The sequence below is a fragment of the Clavelina lepadiformis genome, chromosome 4 (assembly GCF_947623445.1).
Source record: "Clavelina lepadiformis chromosome 4, kaClaLepa1.1, whole genome shotgun sequence".
In the NCBI taxonomy this organism is placed as follows: domain Eukaryota; kingdom Metazoa; phylum Chordata; class Ascidiacea; order Aplousobranchia; family Clavelinidae; genus Clavelina; species Clavelina lepadiformis.
This window is the reverse complement of record NC_135243.1, coordinates 15181310-15202467: the sequence shown is the minus strand read 5'-3', so window position 1 is coordinate 15202467 and position 21158 is coordinate 15181310. Positions and strand designations below refer to the sequence as shown.

Sequence of the window (21158 nt, the reverse complement as noted above, 5' to 3'; positions counted from 1 at the left end):
ATCTTCGTGATGCTGCCTTAGTAGAGTAAGCGCGGAGCATTTCATCAGCGGTATCCACCCCACCCTTACTAGCGTTGTAGTCTAGAATAGCCCTTGGTTTCTTCTTGGCTTTATCATCTACCTCCATAACATTGTGAAGTGAAGAAAGTAGATACTACTAGATAGACACTACTTTATTCTTCTTCGCTTTATAACTGAGAAGCAAAATATTTTCTTGGGAATGTGTGAAAACAAATTTTGAAGTGTACAGTGGCGTATTTTTTCCAAGCTGAACATCAGAGGGAATTTCTCGACGATGGGATCTGATAGTGCCAATAATTGTAGTGTTCCTTTCCAGTAACTTCCTAGCAAGAGCCAATGATGTAAAGAAGTTGTCAGTAGTTACATTGAGCCCACAGTTCTTGTAAGCTTCCATCAACGACAATACCACATGCTCCCCAAGTCCACCTTCCCGGTCTTCTTTTCCAACATAAGGAAAAGCTTGCAAAACGTAGTAGGTCGTAGCATCGCACAACATCCAAAACTTTATACCAAATTTTGCTGGCTTTTGGGGCATGTACTGTATGAATGAGCATCTAAATGTTGATACGAATATAAATTGATACAGAGAGTACAGATATGGTAATTGTATGCAACAACAAGTATATGTAGCCTTACCTTGATCTGCAAGGGAAAAGTTGCTCATCGACTGTAACATGTGAATGTGGAAAATAAGACTTTTGGCAGTTGTCCATCAATGCATTCCACAAATCTCGAATTGCCGCAAACTTGTCAGATTGTCGGCGACGCTGCCTTGAAGTTTTGTCATCAAATCGTATGTATCGAATAATTGATTGAAATTTGCTCCTACCCATAGTCTCCGAAAACATAGGACGACCATATTCTAAATCCCAGAAATTTGTTAGCGGTTCATCCCTTCCTTTCAAAACTCCTCGAAGAAGACACAGGCCAAAAAACGCATCCAACTCTTCTTTCCTGAGGGAGAATTCGCTATCCCCTTGTCGCCGAGCTTCGGCTATTGTGAATTCCATAATGTGTTCAATGTTTCTATGACCCCATAACTCTTGAAACACATCTTTTGCATTGTCTACCCGTGCAAGAATGAACTGTTTAGTACCTGGCCTTGTTTTAATTATATTTCGTTTACTTGCACGTTCATTTTGTGTTGGAAACTCAGGTGCCCAAATGGTACCATCTCTACTGACTATCTTCTCTCTGTTTGGCGAAGTAGGGACATCATTTTCCGAACTACTTTCTTCTTGCACAACATCTTGCTCTATGTAACACTCTTTGTCAATCTCACGTATGCTTGGTTCTGGCTCATCAAAGTCTTCTTCATCTGAGTCTTCATCAACTCGAAGAATTCGAAGAACTTCTTGTGAATTATACCTTCTATCTGCTGTAAACCTAGACATAGTAGATAACTGCACACTACAAATTACAATTTAGCATTTGCCCTAACAGTAGCAACAGCGTTAAAGTCTGAAACAAAAACCGGTGTCTGAGACTAATAGCTACAGAATGTCTGTAGAACACAGTAAAGGCCGCTATCTAACGCTCAACTATGAAATTTCAGATACTCGCTGGCTAGGACTGCTATAAGATTACTGGTATCCTTCAAGCAACTTTACAAGGCTATCAACTAGATTAGTTTCTTGCTGCTTGTTATCAATGACAAATTCCTTGTCTTCCGCAAAGTTTACGCCGTCAAAAAGTCACTGCATTTATCTCAAAATCACGATAAGCACTTCAAAAAACTAAGCAAATTATTTAAATACAGAGAACATTGACTTCACACAATGATATTGTTAGTGTGCAAAACGAAACAATTAAAACAGTGTGAGGTCATTAAAGACAAAGGTCACAATGTCTAATCTAATTTCTATAAAAATATTTGAGAAAAATGGTGATATTTCCTTAAAATACCTTCATATTAAACGCAAGGGTCAATTGACCCTTTTGGTAATTCTTGAAGTAAAAAATTTTGGTAGTTCTAGGGTTAAGGGGGCGTCAAACACCAAAAAATGTCATGAAATCTTTTATTTGTTTTATTATACAGTAAATTTAGTAAAAAACTGTTTACTCGAAAAATCCTCCATGAGGTTCTCTGAAATTTTGCATGTCAGTTTAGTATGCTTTGAACTACCATTCCATGAAATGCCATCAGAAAACCATGACTAAAACTTTTTTAACAGACGCCCAAACTAAAACTAGAAATTTTGGTCTAAAAAACCCAATTTTAGCTACTTTCATGCTAATTTTTAGCATAATTCTGCACCCGACCTAGGATATTGAAGCATGCCAACTGCTAGGGTAATTCCCAGGCTAGAAAACAACACCAACAATGCTGCCTTCTGATCGGTGTAAACATGTTTTTAAAGCCCTACGTAGGAGTACAACAAGATCATAGAGATCTTAGTTTTAGGTGTTTGACACCTCCTTAACTCATTTGATCTTTCCGGTAGCTCTGCCAGTGATAAAGGGTATTTTCTTATCTAAACTCATATACTTGGTTTTAGCTTGTTTCAACACTGGTTCGCATTCTTAAGAATTTGATTATGGCTGGATATTCACCAGAGCATGATGTTAATGGAATTAGTGATCCCTTCTTGCAGGTACGTTGTTCTATGTTATTATGTGATAAAAATCACTTGCGTACGGTGTGACTCATTGTTATGAAGTCACGATCGTAGCAGTACCGTAGAATGCCTACACTTTGGCCTGGTCACATAAGACCAACCGCCAAGAAATGTCAATAAAGGTGTTGTAACTTTGTGAAACTTGGTTTTATACAGAGATTTTTTGTAGGTTTGTTGTCTAAAATGTTTCTTAGGTTATAAAATTAATTATCAAAAGTTTGTTTTCTTTCAGACTACATGTGACTTTTATTTCCAACATTTTAATTTCTTTTATTTCGTTCTTCGAATAGCAGAAGCTGTAACTTAACACACATTCAAGTTACATCCTTTTTGTTTCTATGTTTATAAACCTTGTATAGATGACTATTAGTGCAGTGAATATGAAACTTGTATCCTGTTCTAATAATGAGATACATTTCATTTTCTGTGAAAAATGCTCCAAACGTAAGTTCACTCTTATTTAATTACGAATAGGTGCCAAATGTTGCAAATTACAATTTACATCTGCTTTATGTGTCAGTGCACTGTTTGTCTTATACTAATCAGAGGATTGGGATCTCAAATAGAACGTTATCATTGGCAGGTCAAACAGAACATATAATAATTACACTAAGGATTCTTCGTGCAGGCGTAAATCATGCTGTAGAATCTCAAGGAAGTAATAGTAGTTCCCCATCCACAAGTAGTAGGAACTATGTGGTTTTTTAATAATGAAGTTTAGTGTGATGACTATGTAGCAGCTGTGTATGAGCAACAAAGGCTAATAGCAAAGGCAAACCAAAGTGAAAGAAATCAAAGCGGAACAATAGTTAACTTAAATTAAATGGAATCCAAAGGAGAAAATGATTTCATCTGGCCAAACAAGCAAGATATTATTAACATCACGCAAAAATATCCTTTGTAAAACAAGCCACCCATACCTGTTTCTTCAAGGTTTCTGGGAGCACAAGAAGATGACTTTGAAAAAATTAAGGCACATTTTCTGAACTTCATTCAAATGTGGGGTTGATAACCAGCTTACTTAATATATTAAGTATATATAAAATATATATTGTGTGCATTAATTCCTTAAGTGTTTGCAGTTCAGCAATTTTTTCACCAGTTGTGGGTTGGTTTACGTAAAACTGTTCTTTGGTGTTTGACCCTTTATAGTCTCTTAACTGCTGTATTTAGTAGTTCAACTTTCACAGCATGTATAAATAACAACCTTAACCAGCTATTTTAAATATGTAACAGTATAAATTGTAGCACATTTGCAGTTTTGAATTTTGTTTTCAAGTGTTAGTTGTTCGATGTAACCAGTTCTTTGCAGTTTTTTGCTCCTGTAAGCTATCCAAATATTTAGTAGTTCGATCTACAAATTAAAAAAGACATTAAAGGTTTATGTAAGGATTAAAGAATCATAAATTCAGCCATCCCTTCAAAATACACACAAAACACATGCTTTTATATATTGGACCAAAATTAGGATCTTGGGTCATTACAAAAACCCACTTTTTGTCAATAAAAAAACTAAGGTCATTACCTTGGTTCTGCCTGAATTTTAAAACCTATTTAATCCAGTAATAGAGTAAATAAAATAATCTGCATTGAAATCTGAAAAGTTAATGAAAAAAACGCAAAAAAGAATGGACCTAAGTATGGTGCATTTATGATAGCGGATTACATAGAATTGTTTAAAGCAAGGGTCACCACACTACAGCCCTGTGGGCTAGAGCCCGCATGTTTAACTTCTCTGGTCCGCCTCACTGAATAATCACAGATGAGCTTATTGTACGGTAGCCTATTAATCAAACAGGGAATTTTTGCCCATGATCGTCAGTATTCAAGATTATCTGGCCCTTAGTGAAAAAAGTTTGGTGACGCCGCGTTAAACAATCTGCCCTGGTCTCAGTGAATTTTTTGTTTGGTAACTGTTGATTTAAAAATTGGTCTGTCTTGTAGTAATAGAAATAAAGCATTGCATAATAGTTTATAAACATTATCTGACATACTGACAAGATAGACAAGTTCTACTGACAAAAAACAAATGAAAGAAGATGATGACACTTTTTGCCGAAATAGAATTGAGATCGTTGATTGTTACAATATAGAAATGGTTTTGAAAAATGTAGTTGGTTGAGCTTGGTTTATTAAATTTTGTAAAAACTATTGGAAATGGGTTATTAAAGCAAAATCTGCGCTCAGAAACTTGGTTATGTATATGTCTCTTCCCAAATCAGATTGAATTCATTGGCTTGTTAAGAGGATTCGACAGTATTGCTGGCAGACATTATTTTAATTTGTCATGGTAGTAGATATTTTATCAATTACAGAAAAAATTTTGTACATTTTGGAAAGATATATAGATTATACGGATATAATTTATTTGCAACATGCCACAAGTGGACTTGAAGTAATGGAAGTTCATTTAGTAAAAAGCATGCTTTTACAGTATTATTTTTGTATAGTTGACCCTGAAATCAATCATTATGATACATACTTCGCATGGCACCAATAAACGTTTTGTGTTAGAGTGCACTTGCTCTTTAAGTGGGTTTACTATAATTGCGCTCTGTTAAATTCATGATAAAGTCCACGTAATTGGAGTAATTGCCATCAATGCTTTACACAGGCATTACCAGTGCTCATGCTTTGAAAGCTCAACATTGTAACTTCAGCATTCCTGACGTTGTAACTTGTGTTATTCAAATGTATGACTTGCTGGCAGATTATGTGCATTATATTTTGATTTCACTCTTACTCGGAAATTTAAAAAAAAATTATATTAATGGAATATATTTGCATTAAGCACTTGAAAAACATCTTTCCCGTTAGTTATAAAACTATAGCAGAAGAACTTGAACTGCATATTCATGCATTTATACGGAACAAGACTGGTTTTAGGGAAGTGTAGATAGTATAAAATCCTTCATGTACCATAGAGATTAAAAAATATATGATTGTGGATTCTGATTAGTCATCCCATCACTAGCTTGAGTTTTATAGTTCTAATAATGTTAGTAAATTTTTATCAAAGTAACTTAAATGTTTCGATGTTTGACTGTAGGTGCACATTATACAGTTAATGAAAATTTTGGGTCAGAATGATGGAGATTCAAGTGAAGCAATGAATGACATTTTAGCACAAGTTGCAACCAACACGGAAACAAGCAAGAATGTTGGAAATGCTATTTTATATGAAACAGTGTTGACAATTATGGACATCAAGTCAGAGAGTGGTTTAAGGGTATGATACAAAAATTCAATGAAGGCATCATGATTTACGTTCCTGAATTATGTAATGAGGCTCAACTTTAATTGGGTTTTACGCTTTTACAGTAGTTTACACAATATATAATAATTTCAAGCTTATTTGCAGGTGCTTGCTGTTAACATACTTGGTCGTTTTTTATTGAACACAGATAAAAATATTAGGTAAGTGAATAACATTCATACGATTTGTAGAAAAGCGTTTAATGTTTTGTTTATTGTCCAACATAGTTGGAACTTGGTCTTTAGCAATAACCAGGATTTTCGTAAATTTTTAAAGCGGTTTGTGTAATGGTAAATTTTAACAACACTAGTTCAAAATTATGGTCATCTTATACCAGTTGTCAATTTTTGAAATAATTTTTAAGGTACCAGTTGTCTATTGTGCAATTGTTGTATGTGCTTTGAGTGATCTTTTTTTACCCGACTACAGAAGCAGGGTTTGATGAACAGTATACCAGCCCTGTTCTGATACAACCAACAAAATAGGCCTATTCTAGTAGGGTCATATTAAGGCCAAGTTACTGCACCCAGTGTAGGAACTACACCTTGGTTAGCTATTTTAAAGGGTAAAATTGCTTTTGAAAAGAAATCTGATGCAAAAATGATTCCGTTGTTATTCATAAAATTCATGTTTTGATAGTTTATATGTACCATGGTTGGATCTAAAAGCTTGTTACATTTTTTATTAAAGAAGTTATTAAACAGTGCACTTTTTTTAATTCAACTATTTAGATATGTTTCTTGGAAATTATCAGACCTTCATTATCTATGATATTTCGTGTGTACAACTAATTTCATTCATACATACATACACTGGTGCCGTACTTGGGCAGACGGGGCGGATTTTTCTTCGCTACCATTTTTGTTCCTGACAAATAGTAGCGGTTTAACGCTCTTGTAATCAACATGAATTGCTTAAATTTATTGTTGCTGTTTATTTGAAGAGTGTCAACTACAGTCTGTTCACTTCGACTAGGATTTCCTCATAACTTGCTCATCTTAATAGCAGATGCGACAAGCTTTGTAGACCTAATATTTTTATCAATGCAATCCAAAACTAATGGACTTTCAGCACTATCCCATTCACTTGTTACACGTTACAAAATAAACATTATTATAACAATGCAATTTATTTTTAAATGAACTCTAAATTAAACACGTCATGCAATAAGATGACCAGTGGAAATTTCTAAAAGAATAGTAAGGAAATAAAATTTTCCACTGTGCAATTTTCCAACACGGAATTTTACAATTTGGAAAATTGTCATCACAAAATTTTCCTACGTCTACGTAAGTATTATACTATAAAACCGAATTTTACAAGTACGAATATGCCAAGATTAGGCTAAATTTTCTGGTTTTCTTTTAATTTTGTTTAGGCATGAACAATTTGAGTAAGATGAGCTCCGTAAAATGCAACAAGGCAGAAAACTCAGGCAGGCAAACGTTTATTAGGTCGTTTTTTACTCAGAATAGACCAGCAAAATGACAATGAAGTTAATTTGCCACATGAGAAAGAAGACGTTTCGACTTCAATTCCGTCTATTCGTGGTTGTTCCGAAAGGTTCAATATAAGTATTTGAACGGAAACTTCAGCAACCTCGGGCACTGCAGAGAAATATGTTTTGCTATTGTTTGAGCAGCAGGAATAGATAAAATATGATCGAGAAAAAGACGTGGCTATTTGTGCAGTGTGCAACTGAGCTTCTTCAGCAAATCATGTCATTCCCGATGTCATTTCGACTTTCAAACACAAGTATCCAGTTTAGCGGACAGGATACAACGATTGGAAGCACACCAAATGTGCCGCCAAGAAACACAGCGAGAGTTCCCTTCACAAGATCTGTCTTGGTTAAACTTAAACTACGCCTGAAAAAGGAAGGTTGCCGCTATGGTTAATTCAAAAGCATAATAGGGTAGCATTTGAGAGTATAAGATTTCTCGCTCAGCAAGTTCTAGCGCTAAAAGGACATGAAGACAGCAATTCGAACTTAGTGCAAACAGTTTTACTACTGAGGAAATATAATGAAAATGTGTCACTCTGGTTTGAAAGATCAGCAAAACCGAAATGAATAAGCCATGATGTGGAAATGAAATTTTGCAAAGGACAGCAGAGACAGTAATTCGAGTTTTTGCAGCTGATATTAATAAAGCAAAGTTTTTCAGTGCAATTGCAGATGAAACTACTGATGTTTCAAATCAGGAAAAGGTTTCCATCTGCACTCGATATGTTGACGAGAATTTATGTGTACAAGAAGAAAGTTTAGGGTTTTATGCAACCGACAGCACAGATTCTCTCATCTTATTTAACGTTATTAAGAGCTGTGTTACTTTAGTTGGACTCGACTTGAAAAATTATTGAGTGCAAACATATGATGGTGCAACTAACATGCGTGGCCATCTCACCAGTGTGCAAGCACGATTTAAACAGACTAATCCAGCGATGACATAATTTTTACTGTGCAGGTCATCAAATAAATCTTGTTATACAAGATCCTTTCAACACCACTGCTTTCAAAGTATTGCTGCCGTTACAATCTTAAGTGCTGTGGTGAATTTTAACGTAGCTTCTCCTAAACGATTATCAAGCTACAATCAGTCTAAACTCAATAGCGACTTCAGCTCATTTAAATCTCTCCGACCGTTGTGTCCCACAAGGTGGGTTTTACGCCTTCCTTGTTCCAGATTCATTCCTTTCTCAGTATCGAAGCGTTCGGGATTGGTTGGCGAGTTTGTCAAACGATTTCTCATTTGACAGTTCCACTCATAGAAATGCAAATGCTCATCTCCACTCTATGAAGAAATTTTTAACTTATTTCATGCTTCGAGTTTTACAATTTCTTTTGATGCATGTGGCGCCTATTCATGTTGAAGTCCAACATCGTGGCATGAGTGTAGGCCATTTTCGCTATCTTATCGAAAATATGCTGATCATCTTGTCTGGTTTTGGCGACCAACAGCGTGCGAAGCAGTTTTTCGAAAAATGTGAATCAGAATCACGAGACTTGGGCCTCCAACATCCAAGGGTCTTACCCTGGCTTTAGTAGGGCAACCAGTTTAGATCTTCTTCAACCTTTTGAGATCTTCTGTTGGTAAAGTCAGTTGTTGAAGAACTGGAGTAGCCAATGTTTTGCCTTGGATCCAAAGTGCTTGATTTCTGTCACAAAGAGGTGTTTAGCTGTGTTCTGTGTATAAAAATGTGGACCTGTAGATATTATGATGAACAAAATCGGTCAATTTTTCTTGAAATACTTTGTATTTGAATATATCTTTTTGTAAATTTTTTTTCCCTAAGATTTTTGGTGGCAGGTGATGGCAGCATTGCTACACCATAAATGAATGATTAGCAATGATGACATGATCACCTACAGCATTCAACAATGTTGTCTACGTCTCAATAGCGTTAATATGTATCTTGAAATCTAACAAAAATAATTGTACAAATACCTTAATTAGTAAAGATGAACTTTATACAGCCAGAACTAGTACTCCCAAATAAAACGGCTTTATACTTTTGCTTAAAAGCATTGGAGTGATGTATGTTTAAAGTGCCCATTTTGTTGAAGATCAAACTGGCTCCTGAATTATTCTATATGTTAATTTTTGTGCATTGCAATCAGAATTGTGATAACTTGGATAAGTGCGTTTTTAGGAAAGTTACACAAGTTGATCCAGATCAAAGCTGCCCTCAGACCACACAAACTTCATGATAATCAACATCAGCATTGTTTTTGTGCTATGCAGTATGAACATATTTATGAATTTTATTATTGATACTATAGGTACGTTGCTCTTAACTCATTGCTGAAAACAGTACACACTGACATGAATGCTGTTCAGCGGCATCGCACAACTGTTTTAGATTGTCTTAAAGACCCTGATCCTTCAATTTTGAGGTATGACCATAGATATGTTTTAATTAGTCAATGTATTGTAAATGGTAAGCAATGCAAAGAATGTACTTGTGTATAAATTGCAAAACGCTCGACAAATTAATTCTAGCTGGAATCTGGATTACTATTAGACTTCTCCAGTAATAAAATTCCACCTAAAAACGTTCCATACCATAAAATAAGCTAGACGACAAAAAATACTGAGGTCTTGATGTTATTCAGCTTTTTTCTACATTGTAACATCTGTTATATTTTGTTAAAATAAAAAGTAAGCAAAAAAAACGCTATTTTGAAATTGATTAAATGTGTATAAAAGAAGCATCCCTCTTTCCTCGTTATGCAAACACAAATTGTTATAGTATCGGCATATATTTTTAACATTGTTTTCTGAAAAATAGATTTTGTTCCTTGGCCACGCTTTGAATAGAAATCGTTTAATTTAACAGAATTTCATCATACTAAGGTACTAGTCTCTTATCAGAACATTATTCTGTGATGCATGTTACTCGCAGGAGAGCTATGGAATTATGTTTTGCCCTAATCAACAGCACAAACATTAGAGGAACGGTGCGTGAATTAATCAGCTTTTTATCAAGGTTAGAAATTTACTTTTGTTAAACTCTTTTGTTATGTTATTTGCAACTTTTGTCCAATTTTTTAAGATGTCCTGTGGAGTTCAAATCTGACTGTTCATCAGGAATTTTTTTAGCAGCAGAAAAATTTTCTCCTAACACAAGATGGCATATAGATACTATGCTTAAAGTTCTCACAACAGTAAGTCATTCATGTTTTATTACTTGAAACAAATTACAACCATTCATGCGATTAATAAGTTTTCTTGTGAAATCGCAGACAAGTTGATGATCAATAAGTGGACGTTTTCTGTTGTATACTTAGTAGAAAAGGTGTAGAATTCAGCACATTTGCAGTTTGTGGCTCGTAGGCTGTTTTTTGGTAGGTTTGGTGGTGGTGGAGTTTATTTTTTGTGAGATTGCTTGTTCAAGTTTAACAAATAAAATATGGATCAGCTTGAAAAGTGTTGCATCACTTTGGCAAACACTTACAAGCCAAATAGTACCTAATGCCTCAGCTAAGCATTACAGCAAAGTTGTGGTAATAGGAAATGATTACTTTGGAATGAAACTAAGTCGGGAAAGAATGGCTTCTGCTTGTAATAAGGGTTGGGCCTATATATCATAAATATAAACTACTGGTAATTTCACTTTTAGTTTTATAGGAATATTTGAAATCCTATAGCCGTTAAAATCCCACTTTGATTATTTCCATCTGCAACATTTATTTCCTTCCTGCAACATTTCCTCTCTCAGGATGTTAATAGTGGATGTGAAAGGAAGGGTTCCGGGACTCTTTGTTGATTTTAATTAGGAAAGCTCAACGTATCTTTTTAAGTACAGTTGTTGGGGGGTATTTGGTCAAAATGAATTTTGTTTATGTTTCCAGATGGCGTGGTAAAAACAATAATTATGTAGGAGACAGCTTCCTTTCCGTCTTTGTTAAAAATTGGTGGTAGGAACCTGGTAGTGGGGATCGAATTTGATATTATTGGTAGGGTTTTGCCAGTCGATTTATATATGAGTTTTTTCTGCTAAAAGCCAAATATTTTTAACTTTCTTGTATGTAACAAAGGTATGGTGAGGGGAATCTGGGCCAAGCTTACAAAATTGGCAGGCAGTTGTAGAAAAAAGGTTTGTAATTTGAGGGTTTGGCTTGAAACGGTAGGTCATTCCAGGTGAGCCGGTAGTTATTTTGAGTCACCAGTGATTCTTTTATAAATTGGTTTTATCCTGGTGGCAGCTATTTCTTTTAAGGTTAAGTTGTAAGTTTTAATAATACTGAGTATATGATGATAGTGGGACAGCGTGTGGTAAATGGTAAATTTTTTTGGGGCATTGTAATGTCACTATTACTCCATACATATGAATTGTTTCAAGCCGATCAGCCATTTCATTCTCTCTGTGTTAAGCAGGTATACAGTATGCATTATATGCATTAAATGCAGGTATACAGTACGTGTCCGACGAATGTTTTTCACGCAAGATCGCATTTCAATGACAGAACGCATCGAACAGAGGTATTGGATCAAGTTTTGCCAAAAGCTTATTGATAGTCAAACTGAAACAATTCGAAAGATTCAGCAGGATTTTAGAGATGAGGTTTTAAGCCCAACTCAGATAAAGGAATGGTTTAATCGCTTTAAGATGAAGATGGAAAGATGGCCGAATGTCAGTGGAGAGTGAGCCACGCTCAGGGAGGCCATCCACAGGAGGGAGCCAAAATGAGGAGGTGATTTTGAAGGTTCGCCAATTAGCACTGGAAGATCGTCACTTAACAGTACGAGAAATCGTTGCAGATGGGAGAATAAGCACAGGTTCAGTTCATTCCATTATAATCGAGAACTGACACCTGCGGAGAGTGTCAGCGAAATTCGTTCCCAAGCTGCTTATGGAGCAACAAAAGAAACTCCAGACAGACATTGCCCAGGACATGCTGAATTGTGCGAACCATGACCCAGAATCACTGGCGATGAAACATGGGTTTTAAGCATGTGGAATCTCCTAGGCACAAAAAAGCACGACAAGTTTGCAGCAATTTGAAAGTGATGATGACCTGTTTTTTTTTGTTTCCTGCGGCATTGTGCATCACGAATATGCACCAGAAGACCCGACAATCAACAAAGAGTACGATTTGGATATTCTACGTCACCTTCGTAAAGCTGTGCGAAGAAAGCGACCATAGATATGGGCAGCAAAGAATTTTCGGCTTCAACACGACAACGCATCCGCTAACTCCGCTCATGTGATCCAATCTTTTCTGGCTAAAAACGGCATGCCACTCGTTCGCAAGACTCCTTACTCTCCAGACTTGGCACCATGTGATTTCTGGCTTTTCCCCAAGTTTAAAACCACTCTAAAAGGGACACGATTTCAATCACGAGAAGACGTAGAAAAATCGACGTAGGAGCTATTCAAGAGATGTTTCCAGAAGCGCTGGGAAAAGTGTGTGTCCCCTGTGCCAAGGAGATTATTTTAAAGGAGATTAAATGAAATTTCTGAAATTCATTGTTTTGTGTGTTTTATGCCAAAAGGTTGGGTACTTTTCCAACAGACCTCGTATTTTAAGTCATAAACTTAGTAGTAAAACTAAAGTTGGTAGTACTGTAGTATTAATTTTCACAATTGTAGTGTAATTCATTGGCACAATGGCACGTGTATGAACCCTTCCTGCCAAACTTCTTAACTACAGAAGTATGTGAAATAAACTCGATAACCATAAGTCACATAGTTGAGTATTCGCACAGAAATCAGACATATTTCAAACTTGCCAGGTTTTGTTTTATCTTGGCCAAAAACTGTATCTTGATAATGATATCATTTAATGCTTTTTCATCTGAAAACAATTCGTGTAAACATGGTTGCCATTGATTTTATATAGTGAAGGCTAAGTACAAAATGTACTAAAATTGCTTGTCTGCTTCGATATGGGTTGTCCATAATACATCCGTCAAAGCATAACATTTAATATGCAACTGCAGTGTTTTTTATACAGTTTGAATGGTCATTCAAAGTTTGCTAGACAACAATTAGGTAATATAATCTGCTTCACACACTTAACAGGACTGTTAACGCAATATCTCAATGTTTAAGATTATGTTACTTAAATATGATATACTTGGTATGCGGAAGCTGTATGTTAAACCGAATGTTTAGGTCTATGAATCAAGTTAAAGTAAGGGGCAAGTCTAAAACAAAGTTGACCTTAAATCAAAGAGCAGTTTTCATAAAAATTACTGGTGAAAGAATTTTTAATAATATGTAATAGTTAAGCAGTTATTGCCAAAATTAATATATGCATGCTAAGGTTGACTTGGTTTGTTTACACCTAACAAATCAAAAGTATTTACATATAAAATACAGCTTTCAGCTGTGAATTGAATATTTCCAAGTCCTATTACTGTTATGTTCACTGTGCTTTATTGAGGCATAAGAAATTGAATGGAGTGACAGCCAATGAAAAACAGTAATGTATATATGCTATAATGTTCATTTTGTAAACATATTATCCTGTGAAAATTGTTATAAAAAAATATTATTGCAGCCACCCTTTAAACAGCATTATTATGATCATCATTTTCAAATGTCATGTTACATATTAAAATGCTGGTTTGTTTTATATTCTTAAATCATATTTTTCTGTATAGGCAGGGAATTATGTGAGAGATGATGCCGTTCCAAATCTGATACATTTACTTTCAGCTACAGACAAAATGCATTCTTATGCATCACAAAAGCTCTACATGGCATTGATCGAAGGAAGTGATTTTTCACAACAACCATTAATTCAGGTAATTGATATTGTGCATAATGCATTAAGCTAACTTCAAGATGTGGATAACAACCGAATGTCATTATATATTTGGTTTAGTATCACTAGAAATATTTTTAGTAGAAATAATAATGTGACAACAAATTGCATTCTTATCACAGTAACATATTTCTTAAAATTTCTGAAAAGTTCACTTTTCTACCATGTCTCATACTAACTTTATTATAATATAGTTTAGTATTTTAGTATGATATAACTGTGAAATTTGTTAAGCATCTTGTTAGCTTATTGGCACATCATATATAGTTAATAATTAGTTAGAAGTTTTGGCGAATTCTTCACAAATAAGAATGAGAAAAACATAGCTTTATGAATTTAGTATTGCATTTAGGTTGCCAGTTGGTGCCTTGGTGAGTACGGAGATGAACTTATTTCAGGACCACCTGATGGAGAGTTGATTACGGTAAAAGACTTCTACTGGCAATAAAATTGTGAATATGGAAAAATACAATCGATTCGATAATATGTCATGCTATTACAGGTTAAAGAAGATGAAGTGTTGGTGCTGCTTGATAGGATATTGAAAAGCTCTGTAACAAACTCTGTCACCAAGGCCTATGCTATTAATGCAGTCATGAAGCTTAGTGTGCGCTTTCCTTCACAAAGAGTGTTAGCTATTTGGAATTTTCCAAGTGATTATCTGTTTCATTGGTATTTTGGAATACTTTTAACTCCTTGTTGTATTACATTTTTTCAGAAAAGCTCAGAACGTAATCCGACTTCATTCTGTTTCACATAATATGGAAATCCAGCAGCGTGCAGTTGAATATACTGCACTCTTTATAAAGCATGATGTACTAAGATCAGGTGTACTTGAAAATATGCCCCAATTTGAGAAACCATCCAGAGAAGAAAATGGTGAAAATAGTGAGGATGATGATGCAAAACCTCCAGAATCTGAAGTTGTGATACCTAACTCTGTTGGACAAACAGGAAGCCCCACACAAGTAGGTCACATTTATTTTCTGTGTTCTTTCATGTACATTAACTTGTAGTTGAATATACTCTGAGAATTATATGTAAATATTTCATACCATTTTGCAGCCACAAAGCAATGTTGACGTGCTTATGGATCTGGTAGATCTTGGTAGCTATGCAACTTCTACCTATCATGAAAACAACAGGCCAATTACAGTGCCGGGAGACTTAGATAATTTGCTTGACCTAGGTGTTCTGTCTAATTCTGATTCTGGATCACAGTTTCCACCTGCTCCTCAAAATATAAATGGTGTGCCTTCACAACATACTGATTCTCAAGCTGGAAGCTTGCAAGGTAAGGTAGAAGTACTTGATTTAAATGTAATGCTGTGCAAGTGTTTATAAGGAGTTGTAGTATCAAGGAAACATTGGATAAAGCGTTCCTGAGATAATACTGTGCTTAATAGCTGTGAAAAATTGTTTCCTAGTTTTGTCGTAACTGGTGTAATGAAAATTAGCACTGCTTAATAACAATGTTTTTTGAAAGCTGTATGTGCGCACACCACACACAGAATATCAAAATGTGTGCACAGGATGTAAAAACTGAGTTTAGCCATACCTTTGCAAATACGTTTGAAATATAGCATGTAATCGTGCCTTCTTTTGTAACCGATTATTATTACTGTTTTATCAAAGTTACCATCACCATATGTACCATACCTCATGCCTATATTAGAGCATGAGCACTAGCTAATGCACTAGCATTAGTTAGTTTTCTTGCCTGTTATGTGATAAATGCATTTGTAACTTTACAGATGATGGTAGGCTGGTTATAACGTCAAAATAATCAGCTACGATGTAAGAAAGCTATTAGTTGCAACAAGATATCTTAGCTTATACAGGCATTCCTTACAAAATCTGTAGAAAGAGTAAGTTATAGAGAACGACACTAAAAGCAACACACTTAAGATTTCAGTGGGAAATAAACATCACTTGCCATACCGGAATTACAGAGACTGAAGATTTCATTATTAAGCGAAATATATATATCTCTAACACACTGTTTGGTACCGTTAAAAACAAAAACTTTGCTGAATTATAATGCAGATCTTGCCTAGCGTGTGTGTAGACTGCTTAACTCCTGGGTGAGTTGTTTTACAAGAAGGCCAGTCATGGCCAGTTGTGACACGAAACATGTTATGCCAAGCCCAGTCATAGCACTTCATATGGCAAGAAGAACATTAGAAGTGGTGAAAAACTTTTGACATAATTTTTAGTTGTTAATGTGCAGCTGCAAAAAATTACATAGTAAGACTGTGGTAATTACATAATAAACAGTTAATTGTGAACAAGTACTATTAATGGTCTAAAGATGTTAAAGATAAAATAGAGTTGAGTAACTTTGGAGTACTGACTCCAATTCACAGTAGAGCATAGGACCAGGTAAAGTAGTAATAGGACAGTATTGTAGACTGAGGACACGTATGGTGAGGTGTTGCCTTTTATTACAAAATAAAAGGTACCTTTGTAAAATCTTGTTAACTATTATTATCTTAAAGTATTTTTTGTGCTTGGATTGCACACAAATTTGCTGAAGTACAATGTTTTGCACACACAATATGAAATGTGGAAGGAAGGTATATATATATATATATATATATATATTTAGTGTATACTAAAAAACATATATTGAACTGTTTTGTAGATCCAGCCGAATTCTCTGCTTTTGATAAAAGTGGATTGAAGATATCATTTTTCTTTGAGCGTGATCCATCTTCAAACATACTCAATATTTTACTTTCAGCAAGAAATACAACGGATACCAGTTTCACTGATTTTGTGTTTCAAGCAGCCGTGCCAAAGGTATGGTGTACCATAACTGTGTAGTGTGTACTCCATGTGGACTATGAAATGTATGCAGTTAATTGACTATGACATAAATAGATTCTGAAAAGCTGTCATAATCGAGATTAGGGGCCACATATTATACTCTTCGAATAAAAAACACCAATGTTCGTTATTCATCATTTTGCTATACTATATGGTCATCGGTAAGAATAAAATTTATGAATATTCATGCAAAGATAGTTTTGGTCATATCTTTGCGCCCCTCACTTAGTTTTCATGATTTGCTGAGGATCTCAAAATTTACCAGCACTTTATTTCATGAATGTTATATAACTTTGTTTCAGTCTTTTGAGCTACAAATGTTGCCACCAAGTGGAAGTGTACTTGCTGCTAACAGTTCAAACTCGGTGAACCAAAAGATTAAAATCACTAATCCTAACCATGTGAGTAATTTTGCAGCTATAATACATATGGGATACAGGGTCCCCATTATTTATATCAAACATCTTGATTTTTTACAGGTGCAACCAAGGATAAGAATGCGTATCACATACAACTGCAGAGAAGAAAATATTGTAGAAATGGGAGAATTTAATAGATTTCCTTTGTATACATGGCAGTAGTTAACCTGCTGGTTTCTTTTAATGGTTATGTCAAGGCAAAAATAAATTTATTGATGTTCATACTTCTAAATCTGACTTATGTGTTGTTAAGATCAGTAGTATGATATCTATTCAGAAGTTAAGATGTTTCATTCAATAATGTCATACCATGTTGAATAATTTGTACAATTAACCATAGTTTTGTGACGCTATTAGGACACATTCTTGATGTATCATACAACTTAAAAATGTTTTGTTTAATGAACTGGCAATTTAACGCAATAAGTTTTACTCCAGTTTAAGGTATTTGCAAAAGTTTTATTGTTGTATATCTATCACCTTCAGAAACTAAAAAGGTGAATGAACTTGCGTTTGAGTGTCATTGAAAGTAATTTATACATTATAATCTTTATGATCAAGCAAAAATATATGTACTTACTGACAAAAAGTATTGCAATTAAATCAAAGCTTTTAGTGCTGCACTGGTGCATTGTGGTACTGTCCTTACTACTTTAACTGTAGCACTTAGATATTTTAATTCTGGAATGGTATATCTTGTAATCTCTAAGCACTATGATGTATATATATATACAATACAATGGCATTATGTTATTTGGCACATTAGCATCTTGCTTTAGCAAAGAAGAATAGCAGCATCGCAGGGTTAAAATGCCAATGTACGCGAACTGCATTTACAGTTGAACTAGACATATTGTGAAAGGAGCTGGCCGCCCTACTGCACAGATTTGGGCAAAAAAACTTCAAACTGATTTCAGTCGAGGCCCGATCAATCAGACAAGACACTGAGTAAGTTGCTAATTTGTCATGAAATTTCCAGCTTTACTACATGACACTGACAGATCCTAACCTATAGCGGCAGTTTCAGTTTACATAACAGTGCGGCATGAGATACTGCCAATTCATTATGATCAATACAATAGGTAAATTGTATTATAGGTCATTGCCCTTCAAACTTGTCCAATCAGTATCAGAGAGTCATGCAAATACCTCATGATAAAAAAATGAAATAACATGTAACTGGAGAAATGATCGATATTTTAGGCTTATTTGTCATACTGTACTTTCCCAGCCATTAACCAGCAAAAATTATAAAATCATATTATACTTTTTATTGGAACATTTATTATTTCACACAAAAATTCAAAAAACAAAGAAACTGTTTATGTGAAACAATCAGAGTCAATCAATCAATTTAACAGCAAAATAATGTTATCAAAGAAGGTATTAGATAACAATGAATAAAAACATGTTACGGAAATCAGCGTACAATGGTTATGAAAAAACGGAAGACAAAACAAAATCAGTAAATTATATATCTATCAGTCTGTTCAATATACACAGTGACAAAGCTTTTCACATATGTAGTACAGTTTACTATCTTTAGATAAGTTTAAGAAGCGGTTCTAATTTCATTACATCAGAAATGGCACCTTGTAATAATAATTTTCCACTGGCGTATGCAGAATAATAACTTAGGGAACCTTCAATAAGTTCTTGCAAAGTTTCGCAAGACAGTGTTACTATAACATCTGGGTTTCCAGACGGTAGCCTTCCATCACCTACTATCCCTTGTTCGGATTTTAGGTCAAGATAGTATCGTTTCTCTACTTGCCCAGTAACTGAGAATTCATATGTTAATCCAACACTTTTAACACGATTTTTTTCTAAGGCAGCTTGCATTTTACTAAAAATGTCTTTTGTTGAATACTTGTTTAACTGTGTGTCATTACTGATGTTCTTTGTTGTTGTAAATTGATTAAACTGCTGTATGATTTGTGTGATACTATCAAGCATACTATTACCACTATCAGCTGTATGTAAGTTTGGTGGTGATGCAGTTCCATACATTGCCGTTAAGGTCGAACTTTGCTGAGCTTGTGGTGCCATTAGGAGAGTAACTTCTGATAATTCAGCACGGCTTATTTCTACACCCCATTGTTTACATGTTATGTTGATACCAGTTTGCAAATTGTATGACAATCTCTGGCGTTTTGATTTGAGATCATAATAACTAGTTTTTGATAACAAGTTATTCATCTCTACATGAGCCCCATCTCGCACTACATGGTTTATATCTTGGACAGTTGAGTACATTAGCATAGCATCAAAAATTCTGAAATGAATTATTGCTCCAACGGATATGATGCATCCATCTACAGTTTGTAGTTTAGAGGGTGGAACATGGAAAGCTTTGGTTCTCAAATCAACTTTAAGCCATTTGTCAATGCAAGGCAAAACGAAGACAAGTCCAGGCCCTTTAATTGGACAAGGCCTTCCAAGGCGATAAACAATAATTCTTTCATAATGGCGAGCAAGTTTTAAAGTGAACATAGTTGAAAATGGAAATGTCATCAAAAAGATTAAGAAAGTCATTGCAGTGACAATTGAGGTACAAATGAAGTTTAGCCACGTTTGTTTTTCAGTGCTAAGCAATTCAGTTTGACTGCTGAATGGCTTGTAACTCACTTCTGTCCTAGCAGGCTCATATGTGAACAGTGAATCGAAGTCCATACCATGATGTGCTTGGAGGGGGAAATACCGAGTTTTCTCCATGTGTAAATCTGTTTTACCAGTAGATAAGCTAGCTTACTTCTATATGAAATATATAGGCTATGCACTGAAAAAAAATTTACAACTTGGGCTGAGACAGCATATAACAGTATAGTCAAGCTAAATTATATCATATACAAATAACAGTGTGTCATATATATTGTTAATTTACTCCTGGTTCACAGTTTACAAGTTCAATTTCTTTACGAAGAACATGAGCCTGAAGCGGCCTGGGTGGTATTTTAAAATAATTTCAATACCGTTACATCATCTCTTGCAAAAGTGTTTTCTAGTTACTGATTGAAATTTTGAAACTGTTTTGGAGAAACACTTCAACTGTCCATTGATATTTGGGAAACTAGCACTGAATAAATTCCTGTAAACACTTTTAATTACCGGTAGTACGTTCCCAGGTTGTTTTCCAGAATCTGTGCTGATAAGAAGTCTTTATTGCAAATGCCCGCTTGTTAACCTTGACACTGATTATTATATATTTGTGTGTCAGCTTTAGCTATATATATATATATCTCATATTGTTAAAACGCTTTCCCGTTTTGTAAGCTCGCACATCTACCAGCGAGCAGAGAGTAGAGACAGAGAGCGTTAACTGAATGAATCATCGAAATCAACAGATGAGCTGTGGGCTAAGACATAAGCTAGTCATGGTCATTGCAACTCAATAGACATCTTATAAGCAATAGTATTACTTATGTTCTTGGTTATTCGTAATATTGAGAAATTGTACAGCACCCATACGTGGGAACTGGGAAGTATCGCGGTACTTTTGAAAAAAACACCGAATCTCTGTACCGAATTACTTTTTTCAAGAAATTTCAGTCGGTCCCAATACTTTTAAGTAATAATTTAAAAATTTTAGAAAGTGTATTTTCAAAAATACAAATGAATAATACAAATTATAGAAACTGTAGATCTTTTTAAATCGAGAAATCTCAACTAAAATTGCAAGCAATTAACAACACATATGTTTTGACCTGGAGTGACCTTTACCGGGAGCATAATAGCGGCAA

At 34.9% G+C, this 21158-nt stretch overlaps 2 protein-coding genes across 2 annotated transcripts in view; one reads left to right on the top strand and one right to left on the bottom strand.

Moving 5' to 3' along the window:
- LOC143451480 (AP-1 complex subunit gamma-1-like) overlaps positions 1-18171 on the top strand; it is a 33980-nt gene extending 15809 nt beyond the window's left edge. Inside the window, exons 7-20 of the mRNA XM_076952066.1 lie at positions 2520-2615; positions 5689-5868; positions 6001-6056; positions 9677-9790; positions 10300-10383; positions 10450-10561; positions 14007-14150; positions 14523-14594; positions 14673-14800; positions 14889-15138; positions 15236-15464; positions 16815-16972; positions 17302-17400; positions 17479-18171. Of these exons, the coding sequence (XP_076808181.1) occupies positions 2520-2615; positions 5689-5868; positions 6001-6056; positions 9677-9790; positions 10300-10383; positions 10450-10561; positions 14007-14150; positions 14523-14594; positions 14673-14800; positions 14889-15138; positions 15236-15464; positions 16815-16972; positions 17302-17400; positions 17479-17580 (1824 nt within the window). The 3' untranslated portion in view covers positions 17581-18171. The remainder of the gene's footprint in view (positions 1-2519; positions 2616-5688; positions 5869-6000; positions 6057-9676; positions 9791-10299; positions 10384-10449; positions 10562-14006; positions 14151-14522; positions 14595-14672; positions 14801-14888; positions 15139-15235; positions 15465-16814; positions 16973-17301; positions 17401-17478) is intronic.
- A 503-nt stretch (positions 18172-18674) lies between these two features.
- On the bottom strand, positions 18675-20707 carry LOC143453142 (stomatin-like protein 1). Its single transcript, XM_076954305.1, has one exon. It carries the CDS (start codon positions 20131-20133, stop codon positions 18961-18963), a length of 1173 nt encoding a protein of 390 aa, XP_076810420.1. The 5' UTR covers positions 20134-20707; the 3' UTR covers positions 18675-18960.
- Between the last annotated feature and the right edge of the window lie 451 nt (positions 20708-21158).